Below are 18,411 nucleotides of genomic sequence, written 5' to 3'. Positions count from 1 at the left end.
CTAGAAAGAACAATGTACCTGCATCGTTCTGGATTTTTTTAATACTCCTTTTTTGTGATTTCTCCAGTTGCAAAACTTGGTGTATGTGTTGTTAAAGCCTTTCGTATTTGCAGTACTGTTTTCATTGCTATTGTAATTACTGAAGAGACGTGTAGAAGGCGGTGTTACTGCCGGTAGCTGCGGAATCTGGAGGTGATGGTATTCTGCACTGTGAGCAGATCTATACAAATTGGGCTGTCATTTAAACAATGGAGTGCGAGCAAGGAATCCACACCTCCACATTACAAACCTCATAGTCTTCCTACTGCTGTGCAACTACAAGTGCGAATCCTGAAGGCAGGCAGAAACATGAGGGCTCCCACCATTATAATGTTGTTCATTTAATTAGTAGTATTTTCTATAACTCAAGCATGAGACAGAGGTGAAAGGTCATTACCTAATGAGGCCAATCCAAGACTCATTTCATTTGAGACTGTAAGGTGTTGATATGCTATAACTGTGCCACTTCAGTGAAAATGGCTTACCTTAAGTTTAATGGCTTACTTGACCTTTTGTGTCATATTATTTTTTTTATGTTCTTACCTACAGAAAAGTGGTAAATTAAAAGAAGTTGGCAGACCTGCGTCATTGATGTATAATAGGTGTGGTAAACTCTGTATTGCCCAAACGAGAAGCAAGTCTCTCTCTGTGTTTTTCCTCGATTACAGTGTTGATTTTTATCTCTGCAAGTAGAAATCTAGTTGCTTTGTCCCAGTTGCGGAGGTGAGGGCTGCCCTATCTGTCATGTCTAGAGCAGGCAGGGCAGTGCCAGCTCTTCATGTTTATAATGACTCTGCATTACGTCTTAGTTTTATAATGCCCTACCGAAAATCTGCTAATTGTGTGTTAATGGACTTCCAGAACAGTGTGCTGCTGAGGAAGTTGGATTCTCTGGTGGTCACGATGCTTTGTATCCTGTTGATTTCCCTTTTCCCATCCAAATGTATGGTTCAGTTTGTTGCATTTGTAGAATTTCTGCCAGTAAGTAGTATTTTCGTCATTAATAACACCAGCAAGTTTTGGATGCACTCCTTATTTCTCAAAAAAACAATCCCACACAGGTATAATTAGCACAAGTTACATATATGTATGTGTGTGTGTGATTAGCATGTGTTGGGTATATATACGTGTGGGTGTGCACGCACACGCACATGCATGCGCAGAAAGGCAAGTATTTTGATTATGCTGAAATTCAGTAGTCCAGTCTGATCCCTGCAGTGTTTCTCTTGACCTTAACGAGAGTCTACTCTGGTTGAAGACTGGGGAGTCAGATCTTGCCTTTGAAGTTCATTACTACAAATTAAATGCTTCTACTATTCTTGAATTAGTATTCATCAAACACAGGCTGTATGGAGTGTGTTTGAAAAGGGAAAAAGACTCCCTTAGGCTTCACGTGTAGTTTCATGCCTTTATTTCAGTAACATTAATGCTCTGTTCCCTATTCCCCAAAGCGTGGGGGAAATGCTGAAGAGGGTAACGAAGTTCACTGCCATCATCTCAGCACTGGTGATTTTCTGTACTAGTATGAATTGTCTTTCCTCTTTAAATGTGGCCTATGAAAAGGGGAGAACTTGAGTTGTCTCTTCTTCAATTTGATGCATAAAGAAGGACTAAAAGGAAAGGAAAGGCTGTACACTGAAATAATATTCTATGATTCTATGATACTTTTAAAATTGTATCTGTTACAACTGATCTGAAGCAAGATTGGTGCTTGCTTGCTCCAGGAGAGTACCGATGTTGGCAATGGAGTAAAAATTCTTATTCCCACCTTGCCGGTCTCACATGAGGCTGCCACACAGGTGAGCCGGTAATGGACTTCTTTCTTTCTTCAAATAGCCGTATATTTTTTCATTGTAAGTAAAGATTAACCTTATTAGGAAAAAAGACTAGTCAATGGATCCTTTACATCGGGATGAGCATAATCTCCTCTGCTAACATATACATCCTCATTTAACAGAAAGTTCAGAACAAGAAGAAAGCCACAGAATGATCTGTTAATGCATTGAATAACCAACACCCTATTAAAGATGCAGAGCTGTGGCATTCGGTTGAGCCACTGAAGTTCACAGCTAGCGTATGAAAAAGAAATTTGGATGACACTTGCAAGTCAACCTTTTTACAAGCTGAACATCTGAAATTTTCCATTCCTGGTAACGCTTAGCAGCTACAGTCTTGGTATGACATACATTCGTTTTTCTACTGTACTAGTTTGTAGCAACTGGATGCAGTATATCCAACAACTTGGTATAAAAAAAACCAAAAATCTTAGTGCGGTGAAAATGCTGTGTGGCTAGAATTATACCATTTTGCAGCTTGTACTCTCTGGATATCTTCCAGTCTGGTGGCCAAGTATGATGGAGTCTTGAACTCTTCAACACATTTCGATGTCGTTGATTTTTGCAATAGTTTATTTAATTTAAAAAAAAAAAAAAGGCATTCATGACACAAAATAACAGGCACTACAATTGTTACATGAAGTCTTTTGTTCATTGAGACCAATGGGGCAGAAGTTGTCAGGTAAGAACCTCTGGCAACTTGAGCTCCAGTCTGCACGGGCTGGTCTGGTTCCCTGTGAGCCTCCCTGGGCAGCAAGGGCTGGCTGCAACTTACTGAGGGGGCTCCAGATTCATCCCTGGAGGATCATTGGCTTTAGAACAAGATGAAGTGAGTGACTTTCTTTAAAGGCAGAGCCTAAAATATCCCATTTTTAAAATTTTATGTGTATCATAAATATATACTTTTACGCAATAACTTAGAAAAGAAAAAAAAAGGATTTAATACATGGAGTAAGTCAGAACTGACTGGTACAGGGATGGCCTCCATTGTGAAGGATTAGGAGTTCATTATTGGGAAAACCAAACTCGGTGTCTTATTTTGGGGCATTTTTGTTGTGTATTCTGAACACCTGAAGCTTAAGCACAGTAGGTTTTCCATAATTGTGTTCCATTGTATATAGTAGTCACATACAAGGAAACTACATCTTACAAATCATACAGGGAAACCAAATCATCCTATACTGCTTTTAGCCACCCAATGATTTAAAATTGGACTGTTTGAACAAAGCAAGTGGGATTTACCTTTCACTTTGTTTACAGTGCACGAGCACCTGTTTATAGCTGATAGTCCAAGATCTAATTCGGAGTACTTGATCTCTTATGAAGTTGGTAGTTTTATAGTTGTAAAGCAAGCCTGTGACTCCCTCTTCCTCCTCACATCCCCATGGAGTTTGATACCTGTTTAATTTGCTCTCCTTGAGGACTGCGTGTTTCACTTTTAAAGGTGACAGTGATCTTGGAATATGCTTTTTATTTCTCTAATTCTTTAGCATCTTCTATATTTACCTCTTAACAATGCTAGTTTATGTGTGATTCCACATAAGTAAAAATAGATACCAACAGAATCTCACTGAAAGAAGACATAAAATATACTGTGCAGAGCAAATGTGAAATAATAGCCAACTTGTCAAAAAAATTTTTAGATTTAAAACAAGTGTTTTTCTAATTATTTTTTAAAGTATTTTTGTAATTATCTCATTTTGCATACATTAATATATTTCTGAAAGCATGTTTTTCATCTCTCTCTCTCTCTCTCTCTCTCTCCCCTAACAATAAGAAGTGGCAATACAAATATAGTTTGAGTGAAATTCTGTGTTTTTTTCCAAATAAGGTTAGATTTTTTTTTTTGAGATGTTTTTGTTGAGATGTTTTGGGGTCTCTGCCAAAAGATTCCTACCTCAGCTTGGTGGGTAGTTTTTTCTTTCCTTTCTTTGCAGTCTCTATAAACTGTGAATGCCAAGATTATGAAACATGTTCTGAAGATATATGCAGACACTGAAGTAGTATCTGTGTAAAAGGCAAGTAAGCAACAGACATTTTTACTCCTTGTCTGACATTTACACATGGCTTTGTTGTCTCTCTTCAGACTGTCGCATCAGATGTGCCGTTCTCTTATACTTTTTGCCATTTCTGGTTCAAGAGTAGTTTATATTGTGTTCTAACAAGCTGTTTGTATAAGTACCCTTCAGTTCTAAATGGTCAAATATGGTAAAAATATTTTATACATTTGAATTAGTTGTGATTTCTTTTGCATTTTTCATTAAACTCAATTTTTACCTGTTTTGAAGTAAACAAAGTACGCGTAACTCCCTTTTTCTGCAGAAGAAATGGCACATTTAGGCAGCGTGCTATTATTTTAGTAGATGTTCATATGGTTCATATCATTTCAGGTATTCACATGGTGCTCACATGTACCTGTTACAAAATATGTATGCATGTATGTAGAGATAAGAAGAGAGGTCAGAAATGAGTGCCCTTCTAACACCATTCAGGGACGGACACAGTTTGTATGCATTGCCTAGGATGAAGATGACAAGCTGTGGTTCTGAGGTTGGTTGGGGTCTTGCAGTATGGCCCCGTGGTTTGCTTTCCACTGTTAACGGGTGAGATGCATGGCTTGCCTGAGCTTTGCTTTACTTGATGGGTCCTCAAGAGGCTAGAGGTTGTTATGCTGCTTCGGACCTCTTGAGACCTCTAAGATGGTCCTCTCTTGCGGACTCTAAGGAGCCCAAAGACACGAGTGGCTGATGCAACTTTGCAGAAGGACTCTTCCCTCATCGGTTACTGGACATGCTTCCTTGTATGCAACAAGTACCCGTGTGCATGCCTCTATTTTGTGTCCATTGTATAAAGTCTCCTCCTGCGTGACCAAAAGAGTGGGATCTGGCTCTGGTTTGTTGTGAACCAGGTTGGAAGAGTGTCAGTTGTTCCTTGCTCAGCAGGTAGAGTGCTTTTGTTCACAGGATTCATTTTATGACATGTCAGTTTATGACATGGCAGGAAATCTATAAAAAGTCTCGTAATGAACAGAAAGCACTAGAGAAATGTTCCAGTTTGTATGGAGAAATGGTAGGGAGTTTATTGAATATGAGTAGCCCCCAGTTTAACTAAAAGCCAAAGAAAAGCCATGGGAAAAATTAATTGAATTCTTTTTGATGGCGTGGGCTGCACTGTCTTGGAGCATTCGAATGCTGAAGATTTTAGCTGTTTAGGCCTGCAATGGTGAAATCTAAAGCCAGATTTTGTTTGGCACCAAACAGTTTTCACTGGTGGTGTGCGTTTTGCGATTTGGTATGCTACTTACATAGAACTTGCTTAGCATTAGTAACTTAATTTGCTGAAGCCTTAGACCACAAGCTGTGAACTTTCACCTAGATATGTTGAGTTTTTACCTAGTCAGGTAAAAGAAGGCCCCAGAGCTGGTTCAAGCCAGAAGATAAGGAAGCTACATTCATTAACAGAAGCTGCAGCCTTAGAGATAAGAAAAGAAACGGCCTGCTTAGAGACAGCGAAAGGGCCCAATGAAGAATGGGAAGACCCCAGACGCTAATATTACTACTGGTCCTAACTATCACATGAGGGGTGGGGGATTTAGATTGTAAGGGTATAGTTGCCCAGGGATTTCTTTGTTCGAGGTCCCTCTTTGGAGGCACCCAGCTCGAGCTGTAGCACTATTAATAAAAAGGGCTTTTTAGAAGAATCTCTTTTCGGCTCATTGATTCAGTGGAAACCTAGAGTCGAACCCTGTTATGGTGGCTGGCATGTGTAATTACCATAATGTGTGTCTACAAGCTCTGCAAACCACTGTCATGCACGTGCAGCTCTCAAGGGCAGCGCATGTTGTCTGTGAAGGCACAGAGGCGGGGAGTTGTTCCTACAAACTTGTTGGAAAACCTGATTACTTGGCCAGGTCTACCGATAGATGTCTTGGTCAGGAGCCTAACCTGATAGAAATAGAGAACCTGCTCTGGGGTAACTAAAGCAGTCATTAATATTTAATGTGATTCTATTGGAGAATGCTTTCAGATTGATATTTTGGCTGTTTCATTAAGGCTTTAGCTTTTTTTTTTCCCAAAAACATTTATTACATGTAGTTCTAAGAGCATTTTTGATACAGCAAATGGTACTTAAATCTTTATGGGAAAGTGAGGGATGATTTCGTCTGAGCTCCCCAGGTTGGGCTTTGCTCCTGATCAAGTGTTGTTTTCCAGCACCAGGGGGTGAGTGGGGACCTGCACAGAGCAGTTGTGATTGCTGTGGTGGAGAGTTTGACCTGCTGCTCCTTTCTCCTCATAAAGGCCCAGCTGTTAACAACCACCATGTCTGCTACTGGTTTGGGGAACGTGTTTTTTATTTCACTGAGCCAACAGGGGGGAAAACCATTTTATCCATGGCGAAAGGAAGACCTACCGCTGGAAGCTTACCTCTTGCCTGTCAAACCTGTCAACGGGTAACACGAGTTGTCAACATAGGTGATGAATAACCAGATGGTAAAGTGCTCTTGCTTGCTTCCCTTGAAACAGTGTAGTCTCTAAACTTGTCTGATTTGCTTGCTGATCTCTTTGCTGTGAAATGTCTCTGCAGGGTTATAAGCCAAGGCAGTGATGGGCTATGGTGTGAGCCTGGTTTAGGAGTGCAGGAGCCCTTCTCCTTCCAGGTAGGAAAATGTAACTTTAGCTATTGCCCAGAATAGTACAGATAATATACAATGGTGCTGTGAAAGGAAGGAAAGCAGAGCCTGGAGTCAGAGTTTGGCTCTGCATCAGAGCATATGGCAACACATCATAGAGTTGAGGGGTGTGACTCGTGTTTCATGTTGTTCGCTGCTGGAGCATCTATGCTTTGCTATAAAGGAAGCTGATGTCCAAATGTAAACCAAGAGGGAAATTAGCTCAGTTAATTATTAACTTTTAAGATGCAAACAATCAAGATACACTGAGTAAAAGTGAAAATTAATTCATGCTGCTAATTCCATTTTCTGTGCTTGGTTCATAATAAAGCAAGTTTGCACTTTGCCCGATTTCACTGACAGGATTGCTGCCTGCACAGAGCTACAATAACCTCTGCTAATGTCTGCACCATCACTGCGCACAGGGTAGGGCTACAACTTTTTTTTTGTTCCATGTGCCTTCAAAATACGTGCTGCTCCAGCTTCTATTTTTAACTCTCCTAAGTGAAACAAGATTAAACTTGAAGCAGCAGTCTGCGGCAGCAAGTAATTTTCCCAGAATGATTGTAGAAACCTGATAAACACAGTTCTCTTACTGTAAGAGAACGGAGGAGCAGAAAAAATGCCAACCACGTGGTCTCTTAAGGGAACGACAGGTCGTGTCACCAATCCTGGGACTGTCACTGTGTTTGTCTGTCTGTCTCTCTTTTTCCTGCCTTTATTTCGTCCCTTGAATTTTTTTGTATTTACCGTCTGGTATTTATTCTGCCCTGTCTGGATTTCTCTGCGTCTTTTATTGTCCTTTCCGTCTTTAGCAATACTGCATTAAATGGCTTCCATCTGTCGACAGTTCTTATTTCTGAATCCAGCTCCTCCAGGAGGACTGAAGAAGAAACCATTTTCGACTGAGTAACGTAACCTGTGAAGATTTAGACATTCTCCAAGAAAACAACTTGCTTCTACTGAAGCATAGTTCAGGGAGCACATGTGTATGCACATTCGTTTTGAAAAAGGTTGAACCTGTCAAACTTGTCTGTAACACAGCATGTTTAAGAGCTACAGGAAATGTGGCATTTCTTTGCCTCCACCCCAAATGGCAAAATGCTTTCTAAACCATAGCAAAGAATTTGACTCAAATGGGGAGAAAACCGATAGCAAAGTTTAGGATTTTTTTGCTGTAATTCAGTTGAGTGCAGGCCATGATGGACAATTTATATTTTTAATTTTAATATATTTATATTTTTAATCCTCCTGTTTGACCCTTGTAGTTGCAAGTATATCTGCTATTAATAGAACATTTCCTTATTTTTTTGGTTCCCTGTTTTATCTCCCGCTAGCCTGTCCAACACCTATCTGTGCTCTCTGAGAAGTGCTTTCCATTGCCTTTTTTCTTGTACATCTCTTCCTCTTTCTATTTTAAATAATTTAAGTAGTTTGGAAACTATTATTCAGGAAGGGAGTGGCGCTTCTTTTTTTATGTTTATTGCTTAAAATCCAAGCTTTTAGTATCTATTCGTAATCTGAGTATGCAGGCATCGTTTGAAGATCTTAGCTATGACTAACGTTACTAGTGAGTGGGCTTGTTCTGTTTTCATTTATTCATTTATTCCTGTTCTGTAAGTGGTATAAAGCCTAGACAGAGTCCGGTAAGCAGGTCCAGACAGAGTAATCCTAATGATTCTCAATTTTCCTTCAGCTAAAGATGTGTTTTCAGATGGGGCTGGGGTGGGGGAGCCGCTTTTTGAGCTCAGCACAGCAGGTTTGCAGGAAGTATGATCTGACCACAGGAGCATGGCTCAGGTTGTGGTTCATCTGGTGGCTGCCTATTTTAATCAGCCTTTTATCCTCCTTTGTCATCAAATGAGTCTTCATACCGCAGAAAAATGACACCTCATGCAAATAAATTTAGGAAGTGTTTTTTTATGGAATTATGAGTTCAAACTGGTCGTTTCTAGCAGACACACAGACTAATAGCAGAGGCAAGCTGGAGAAAAAATGTTGTGGTCACTTCAGATGCTTTTAAAAACTAATGCTGAGATCTCTTTTGCATTCAATTGTAAGCTAGGCCAAAAATAGCTGTATATCTACTCTCCTGTTATTGAACTTCATGTTCAAATGAAAAAGTAATTTTAGCAGAGAACATTGGGTTTGGTGAGCTTGTATGCAAAAAAGTAAGATAGGGATTTTGAGGGGTTTCTGCTTGGTGGGAACCTGGGAACCTTGGGGGAGATAATGGAGGAGTCAGTTAAGAAGCATGGAAGCGACCCATTGAGAAGAGTTTTATCTTCCATGTGCATATTTGACAACTCTGGGTGGAATCAAGCTTAACAAGATTAGAAATGCAGGAAGGATGTAATTTTGCCTGAAACTTCATCATGCACACACGTTCTTCCCATCTGCAGTAGCAGTTAAGTTTTTGTTGTTGTTGTTGCTGTGTGCTGTGAGTCCTCCTGTCCAAGAAGCAAGCTTGATGAAAGTCAGAATAACTCAAACTTAAAAATATTTACAAGTCTGCTGAATGTCAGTTGACCTGGTTAGTGTCTCCTCGGCAATGAATCAAAAGGCTCTACAGGTTGGAATAAGAAATAGGTGTTGCAGAAGATGTATTATACACTAGAAAAAAACTAAACTGTAGGCTTCTAAACAGTACATATAATATTATCCTTTTAATGATTCACAGTTAGCTCTTTCAGCAAACAGTTTCATTTCACTTTTAACTGTGTATTACAGCTCAATAAGAAGCAAACTAAAATAATATTGGGACATAGTATGGAACTTGAATAAAAGAAATTCGTGTGATCGCCCATGGATTAGATGAAGACTTAAAGATTAGATAAAACCTTTCTACTTTGATGTAGAAATACTATATGTGTTGTTAAGGTCACTTGTGATTTCTGACTTACAAATTTGGGGGGGGTGTAGAGGCCTTTAGCTTTGGGGTTTTTTTCCGAAAGGTAGATCACCATTTTCAAGTGCAGACGGGCAGGCTGTTGCATCTAATTTTATCTTAATTCCAATTCTCAAGAGAGCTCTTGGACTCTAATAAACAGTGTAGTGTTTGTGAGGCACAACCTACCAAGTAGTTGAAAACCTCCACTGTCTCCAAAAACGTGGGAAAGTCTACTGGACTAATATCCAGGGAACATCTATGGGAACAGCTCATTTATTACGGGACTGGATATCTCAGCAGCCCTTGGGAGAGAGTCTGGTTAGTACATACTTACAAAGGAGGACCCAGAAACCACAGGGTTGCAGAGATGTTCTCATATTCCTCCTGTCTGAAGCTACTATTTGCAGAAGAACATGCTGAGCTAACTTTGACAAATAGCTCAGTGTCACTATGACCCGCGTGTGCTGTTACGCTCAAAGATGATGAGAGCTGCTTCTGTTCCCCCCTGCTCTCCCAGGGTTGCCTTTCTTTTTGGATAAGAAGAAAGAAGCTACACACCCCCAGTCTGCATGCAGCAGACACCCCATATTTACCCCAAATCCAGTAAAGGTTTTCTTCTAAGGATAAGTGAAAGAAATGCATAGTATCCTGACGTTAACAGGAATTAGCTTTGCGCGATCAAAATGTTTTGGCGGAGCGGGGTCCCTTGGCATGTTCCTCCCGTCTGCATCTGGTTCCTCCTCTCCATGCATGTGCTCCAAGGGTCTGAGAAATGGTTTTCAAGGTTATATTTCTAAGAACATCCAAATTACAAGGGTCATGATACAGGAATAGCCTCTCACCCCCACCTCCCAAAACCCGGAGGAGGCGAGTTCATTAATACGGTACATGGCCCTGAATTGTTTGTTTCTCTGAGCTTGTGATTTCTTTGTGCTACAGGCTGGCAGCAGCCTCCAATTTTGAGGGTCAGCTGGAGAAAATGCCTACACATGCTGGCATGGCCAGCTCTTGGAGCTCTTCCATAATGGTTGACAAGTAATGTTTTATTTCCGGAAATGAAGTGTGTTCTTTTTTCCTCATGGGTTTTACCAATTGTTGTTTCTCAACTAGTATTGCATGCTTGTCAGCCTTTATTTCTCAGAAGAGATAATGAATTTAAGTCTGTTTTCCTGTTCTGTGTACCAAAGCACATGTCTAATGGATCTAATTAAGCCAATACAAAACTCTCCAGATTATCAAATATTGTTCCATTAAGGAAATAGTATTTGAAGTCATATTTTTATTGGCTGAATTATATTTGAAGACATAGTGGGTATGTGTTGAAGGTGAATGTAGGAGAAGTCAGTATGACCCAAACTGTTTCTTGTTGTTTAAAAGCATCTGCCCAGCCTCTGGAAAGAAAGGTGTAGCCAGTTGCTGAGGGTGGGTTTTGCCTGCTCATATGACATGTGTGCTTCCTAGGGGGAAAAAAAAAAAAGCATGTTTTAACATATCTCAAAATACATAATGTGAGGAAATTTTTAATATCAAATGGTGTTCTCTTACAGACTCTAGTTTTGAAAATAGGCTTTTTTTACTTAGTCACTTGAGTGAATAGTCCTAGTAATGTAAATTAAATTACTCACTGGCATACCGTAGCTATGATTTTATACATACTTAGAAAACTTTTCTGCTTTTTGTTAGCTGGAGATTTTTACGTTGAAATAGTAAATCATTTGCGTTTACCAATAAAAACTGGAATTAGGTCCTACATAACTTTTTTTCCTTGTCGTCACACTTTTAACACAGCACTTCTTGATGCACTGTAGAACTGCATGGAGATGGGACACTGTAAATAAAAAGGGGGTTGTGATAATATATTGCAAAAGTATGGTTATTGATGACTGCTGAAGAGATGAGATGGGAAACAACTAAGGCTGGATCGATCTCCACGTACACACATTTAGCTCAGAATATAAAGTCTATATAATGTAATGACGTGTGCCACTGACAGTACAGTGACTCAAGTTACTGCAGTAGATCCTGCACTTTAAGGTCTGTCTGGACTAAGTAATCGGCATTAATAAGATGTATCCCTCTTGGACCAATGCTGACAGTAATTCAGCTGTAGGAGCTGGTGGGTAAAATAGGTTTCAACACTTTTAAGTCCTGTGAAGTTTCCAGTAATGATGCTAAAATGTGTGTGTGTTGTTTATTCTGGCAGTGAATCCATCTTCATCACTGCTGTGGGAGCTGGACAACAGCTGGTCTTTGTCCTGGTGGTGGTAAATGCTCACCCAAAGCTCCTAGGGTTTAAAAGCATGAGAGGGAGACCTATAATCAGATATATTTTATCTGTCTTTAGTTGTAAACACAGAAGAACCCCTCATGTTTTAAATTTAAATTAATCCTTAGAAATATCAATAAGGTGTATTCACTGTAATTTGATATTCTGTGTAATAAATGAGCGTTGTTAAAAGTAATGGAAGGAACTGTTTGTAATGCTGTGCAGAATATGACTGGAAATACAATTTTTTGCCCAGTTAAATTGAAACATTTCATCAAGCTTAAAAAAAGTCCAAAATTTGACTGTGGTCATTCATACAATGGCGTAGAACTATGCTTGTATAAAAAATGAGTTGTATAAGTGTTTGTACAATAAAGGAGATGGAAGATCAGCAAAGACCTTAATTGTTCTCTCATTCTTTGTAACTTATATCAGGTTTCCAGTCCACAATGAAATGTTTCCAAGTTAAGATGAAAAAGGATATTAAAACGAGTTGCTGTTCTTCTGTGACTTGAAAACCTTGATAGCTGGTGGGTTTTGTTGAGGAATTTAAAAAAAAAAGTCTTCATTAATATCTTAATGCAACTATACTGAGGTATAACTTATTGATTGCTTGTACTTGCTTCCAATTAAAATGTATATTAATTTTTTTTAAAAAGGAGTTTTTAACTAGTACTGTTTCCAAGCTGAGAGAGATTCTAGTGGACTGTATTGGTACGTTATTTAAAGCATGCATTATCTGATAAATATTCCACCAAAATACAGTAGAGAGAAACGATTGCTAATTATGATACATGGTTTCCTTCCTCTGTTTTATGTGATAGTATTTTGGTAGCAAACTGTATCAGGGTGGTTATAGTACATGAACATATAGAGTCAGTCATAATCAGAGCCAATTTAGCTGTCCTGTACAAGCCCTAGTAATATTGTTTTGTCATCCTTAAGCTTAAAACAGCAAGCTTGGTCATAAGCTTCCTCTTTTGGATATGCTTAGAAGTCAGATTTATATTGTGTCAAGCACAATAAGGAACTTTGTGTCTTTTTATCAGCTTAGCAAGGCCCTCCCAGAAATATTGCTGCCTCTTGCAAAAGTTGTTGTTGTGAAGGGGGTGAGGTTAAAAGAAACCTCTAAGAATTACAAATGTGAAATATTTGAAGGTTGTAAAATCAAGCCGAGAAAAGGGTTACCTCGTTGTTTGATCCAGTGAATCTGCATTAGGTTCACATTTAATGCAGATTAGATGTTTCTCCATGACATCTTTGCTTCATTCAGTGCACAGGATGCAGTTTATGTTCTTGGTTCCTGCACAGGAATAAAACAGAAGGCGATTTTCTGCACAGCTGAACTGAGAAGAAAGTCTGCATCTCAACTTGATCTTGGTCTTGACAGGGCTTACATAAGGTGCTGGGGTCTGGGGTTGTTGATTCACCTGTATTCCTCCCCCCCTTCACATACTCATGTAAGCCTACACAAAAGGCGTACGTAAGCAGTAGTTGGTGTCACACAACATGCAAACAGATCCACACGCAGGTGTAGTGATGTGAAAAATGTTAGAACAGAAAATATTGCACACTGTTGTTAATAGACAGTCCTGTTCATGTAAGATGTGAATGTAGGAAAGGACTGTAAGTCTAAATAGCTTTTCTTTTGAAAATGAAAATACGTGCTTTTTTCAGTTACCGCCTAATTAGATATTACAGGATAATTACCTCTTAAGTTAAATATCTTCATGATAAAAGCAAACAATATATACAGATACAGTGAATGCCCTATAGAAAAGACAGAGCAGTGTACTAGGCATCTCAAATTTTATAATAAATTGGCAGATACTCCTATTAAGCTGGAACCCTGCTACCCAGTTACTTCCAGTGTGGATTGCCATTTCTTTTCTCACTCATGTAACAGATGGCTGCTAATCTATTGCGAGAGTGAGGGAAGGCAGTGTGTCCCTCTTAAAAAAACCAACCAAACAAAAACCTATAAAAGCTTCGGGAGAAAGATCTTATACACTGGATGATAAAAGGCAGCGTAACCATTGTAGATTGCAAGTTTTTTGTTGGGGTTTTTTTGGGCGGGTGTTTCTGGTTTGCTTTTCTCTTGGAAAAAAAACTCAGGGTAAGGAGGATGTGGTGGTGTATCTGCTGAAGGTTGAGTAAGTTGCAGTGTTGACTTTACTCCCTTCAAAGCATCAAACCTGTTGCTGTTATGTGTTGCTTGCCTGATACATGAACTCTTTGTTTTGGGCTAGTTCTTGTGGTTTTTGTTTGTTTTTTTTTTACCCACCATTTTATTTCAGGTCACTCCTGGTGTGACTAAGATCACATACTTTGACATTTGTCTGGTCTAGAAGAAGGTGGCAAAGCCTGCTGGTAGTTCACCCCACTGACAGCTTTTGGTTCATCGCTGATGAAATGGGGAGAAGCAGCAGGTCTTGTGTCCTCTGCAAGCTCACAGAGTGCTAACCGCTGGTTTTTAGATAAGTGACGCCCTGCTTTGCAGACAGGCAGTGTGAAGAACACAGTGTGTGTCTGGCCAAAAGCCACATGGTGTCACCCCCTTGGCTAATGGTAGGCTTTGACGGTGAGGTTGTCATTTCCCTGAATGCATGGAATACAGCAGTAGGAATACTGTGTCAAAGAAAATTAAATCAAGGCAAATCCCAAGGATTGCAGCGTTGGCCACGCTTCACCTTGCTGTGCTCCACATTGGTGCATGCTTGGAGGTGGCATGTTCATTTAGGGTAAGCTGCATCCGTTTTGGGTAGGAATGAAGCAAAAGCATCTGCTTGAAACTACGATGGGGAAACAGCCACAGTTTCCTCTCTCCACCTCCTGTCCTCCCCTCCCTTCACAGCTGTATTTAGCAACCATTGCCAGTTAGGCAATGCAAATTTGAGGCTGTAGGATTACCAGCTTTGGAAAAATAGGTGGAAAAACTGGATATCTATTAAAAAGGGGGTTTGGGAAGAATAATTTCTGTTGCTGCGCAGGGAGGAGGAATAAATGACCCCTTACGCTCCCTTGCAAAACACAAATACAGTATTTAGCCTAACAGAGTCCACTGACACTTCAGAAGAAGCTGGAGTTGCATTTTTAAGGATTGCTTCGTGCACATAGACTCTCCCTTGGAAGACTTGCGCTCTTGCTGCTGCAGCCAGCACACCACTGTGGCCAGTGCTGCAGACCCTGCTTGACTGGTGCAGCATTTAGCAGTTTTGCTTCCTTGTCTGTGGTGTGGAGATGGCAGACGAAGCTGTGGATGTTGCAGCGAGCTGGGATGTCTCCTCACTTGTTTCAGCCTTGGCCAGGGGCATGCCATGTATGCCCCAGATTTCTGACCATCAGAACAGCGGTATCATACTAGACCCCTGACCCAGCTCCCAGCAGACTGTCCCCAGCAGCAACCAGTTGGGTATGCATAGGGCATACTGGGGCCAGGCAGGGAGTGAGAAGCCTCCTTGTTATCCTGTACCAGTACTGCATTCCGCAAGGTGCTCCCAGCTTCCTCATCGCTGTTACCGATGCATTACCCTCCAGCTGTCTGGGGGCAGGAATCCGGGATAAGTGGCAGGCACTTGCAAATTGAGTTTTAATGAAAGTTGTCAGGTTATTTCCATAACCCAGCTTTGTTTGCAGTATCCCTTTAAAATCCGGTATTTGTAAAACCCCAAAGACGTGGCCTTTTGGTAGACTGTTCAGCTTAGACTGTTAAAGAGTATTTTTAAGCAAGCTTTTCCCTTTTTCTCCTCTTCTTTTCCCTTCAGTCAATTGCTTCAGCTGACATGGATTTGAATCAGCTGGAGGCTTTTCTCACTGCTCAGACCAAAAAACAAGGTGGCATCACATCCGATCAAGCTGCAGTCATTGCAAAATTTTGGAAGAACCACCGAATAAAGATCCACGAGAGCCTGATCAATCAAAGCCGTTGGGATAATGTCTTGAAAAACATGAACTGGCGAGTGGATCTGAAGTCACAGTCAAGACACATTGATCAGATAAACACGCCTGTTGCAATAGTTGAAATGGAGCTGGGGAAAAATGGGCAGGTAAGCTTTCTTTTGCAAAATATATAAAACTGATTTAGCTGTGTAGGTGCTGAGACATTTTACCTATTGCTGAATTCACTGCATCCAAATCAAGTCAGTGTCTTTTTCATCAGTGGGCCTTTAATGAACTTGTGGGCCATCTTTGGATACAAAGATACATTCTGGGTGGTGAATGCAATTTTTGCTTATTTTATGTTTTCATATATGTATTGACAGCTCTCTTTACATTAAGCTTGCAAAACCTGAGGATGCAGAAATCAAACGCAAAATCATCCATGCTAGCAATTATATTAAAATTACATATATATTCAATGCACTGTGAAGTCGATTAGTCTTTTTTTTTTTCCTAATCAAATACTAAAATTAGGTAATATCTGCAAAGTAGAAGCTGAAAAAGAATAAAGTTCACAAGTTATGATGATCAAGCATCCCTTACATTTTAGGATAAATGAGGGGAAAGACTCCTCTTTATTTTACGTAACGCCTATTTTCATGTTACAAGTACATCTTTATTACCAGTCACATTATGCAATGTGGTCTTACCTACCTGAAAGAGATGTATAGCTCTGTCAGTGCTGAACACTGCGTTTCTTTTTAATCTTTATGTAATTCATATGAATGTACAACTAAAGGCATGGCTTCCCATCTTCAATTTTTCTGTCTTTTTCTGAGAGGAAATGTGTTTCAATTTGGTATCTTTTTCTCCTCTGTAATGTGTTAGTGAATCTTAAAACCTCATTTCTTAGCAGTAGCTACTGTAAATCATACTGTAAAGCTAATCTGGGGGTTTTGATGTTAATAGTTAACATTTAGCAAGTTTCCTTGGATTTCATAATATTTCGGTAGCTTATAGCAAAAAAGTACTTGGATTAGGTATACCTAAAATGTGTGTATATACACATACCTGGAGTATACCTATGCAGGCTGAATGATTAAATTGAAACTGTGTGGCTATACCAAGGCTGGAATGAAAGTACAAGTAAACTGGGATCCTACTGAGACAGTATATATTGTGGAAGTTATTCTGTTAGTCCACTTCTCAGTCTTTGAAAGCTTAGCCCTCCTAAGCGCTGACCCTCCACCTTCCACTCGTGTATCTCTGCAGTGACCAATAGGGTAATGGTGTGTGGTTTTAGGTTTTTTCTGAGCCTCAAAAAAGTGGAGTTTTCTGCTCAAGATCTTGAGATTGGAAATAATTATATTCCATTAGTAACAAATGGAAAAAGTTAAAAAAAAAAAAAAGTTACAGTGAGTACATTAGAATGAGTACATTAGTGAGCAAATGGGAAAAATACCCATGTTCATTAAAAAAAAAAAATCCTTAAGTCAGAATCACTGTTGTATTTCATAAGGGAATTGTGTAGTTAGTGACTCTTGTTTTGAAATTGTTTTTTCCCTGATAATGGATTATTATGGTAATGTCAATCAGCAAATACATTTATATTTCTTCCTCCCTGTGCAGCAAGAGAAAGGGGATGTGAACATGAAGGAAGAATAGACATTTCTGAGACACTGTAATTTCTCTTACCAAAGAGCCCCACAACAAAAGCAGAATGAATTATTTTAGCAATGCAGCTTCGTATTTCAAAGAGAAGTGGTTGTGTGAATGTGGTTTTTTTGAACTGACATACTTTTGTCTCCTTTGCTGAGGACAGTGCAGTAGTGAGCTGTCAGCAAGTCTGGCTATCGGTGCAAATAAGGGTATTAGACTGGTGCTTACAGAAATAATAACGGAGTAATTAAGACTGTCACCACTTGAGTCAAAATTGGCATTTATTTTAAGGCGCTGTGGTTTCACATAGTCTTTAGCTTTGGTTTAAATAGGTTTTCTGCTGCAAAGCTTTTGGCTGAGGCAGTCCACAGCATGATCATGTCATGTGCTGAGGCAGGGGAGTTGGGGGAACCCCGGGACCAAAACAGCAGCAAGTGGTTTGCCAGAACTCCAGCCCTCAGCCTCTAACCACATATGTTTGAGGACCTCCTGGAAAGATGATCGCAGAGGCTTTGCTATTGGAGGTTGAATGAGTTGTTCTTGCATGCTGGATTCAGCCCACAAACTTAAAACCATCACATTTTATAGCCTTTACATGTATTTTTACTTTATTGTTAGCACATTTATATCTGTTCTAAATATCAAGTTTTGTAGCACATCAAATACACATACGCTGGTACCGTTCTGAAACTGAACAGAGAGAACATTTTCTAAAAGGTTGTCAGTCATAGAAGTGATTTGGCGAATACTGAAGATCTGCTGGATTTGTAGAAGAAAGCTGGCTGATGATTCAGGAGTACATTATTCAGAACAGACTGTTTTCATTTGGACACTTGATAACAGGGGAGTATACAGATGCATTGATGTGTAATGAATTGTCATTAATATTTCATGTTTTAAAAGAAGCAAAGAAATACCCTGTAGAAAATGTACCTTTCAAGAATTTAAAGTCGCTCTGATTCTTCTCAATGTCTCTGAACTGGATTTAGATCTCTGCCCAGCAGAAGGCCAGGCGGTTTGGTGAAGTGTCTGCTCCTTCTGCTTTTGCTTGTCATCTCTGAATTTTAATCAGTCAGTTCTTTCATGATGGAAAGAATATGTGTGTAAGAGCTAATATGGCTAGAAATAGGGAGTTTGATGTGACTGGTTCATAAATGTCAGTAGACCAAGTTTA

General features: G+C 39.7%; 1 protein-coding gene across 13 annotated transcripts in view; it reads left to right on the top strand.

The window, feature by feature from the left end:
- Window positions 1-18,411, top strand: part of COMMD1 (copper metabolism domain containing 1) — a 128,450-nt gene that overhangs the window by 11,088 nt on the left and 98,951 nt on the right. For 12 of the 13 annotated variants that reach the window (XR_015708909.1, XR_015708908.1, XM_087777180.1 and 9 more), the window contains exon 2: window positions 15,464-15,745. Coding sequence is in view for 11 of the 13 variants with exons in the window: in XM_087777180.1 (XP_087633306.1) it covers window positions 15,464-15,745 (282 nt within the window). In the remaining 2 variants the exon portion in view is untranslated. Of the gene's footprint in view, window positions 1-15,463; window positions 15,746-17,954; window positions 18,024-18,411 lie in introns of those variants that run through there. The other variant, XM_087777178.1, reaches the window with a different exon arrangement.

This window comes from Nipponia nippon, unplaced genomic scaffold (assembly GCF_047370975.1).
Source record: "Nipponia nippon isolate SJK-2023a ecotype South Korea unplaced genomic scaffold, ASM4737097v1 scaffold_4, whole genome shotgun sequence".
Classification (NCBI taxonomy): domain Eukaryota; kingdom Metazoa; phylum Chordata; class Aves; order Pelecaniformes; family Threskiornithidae; genus Nipponia; species Nipponia nippon.
Note: the sequence above shows the minus strand (reverse complement) of the source record. Positions and strands in the feature narration are given on the sequence as shown.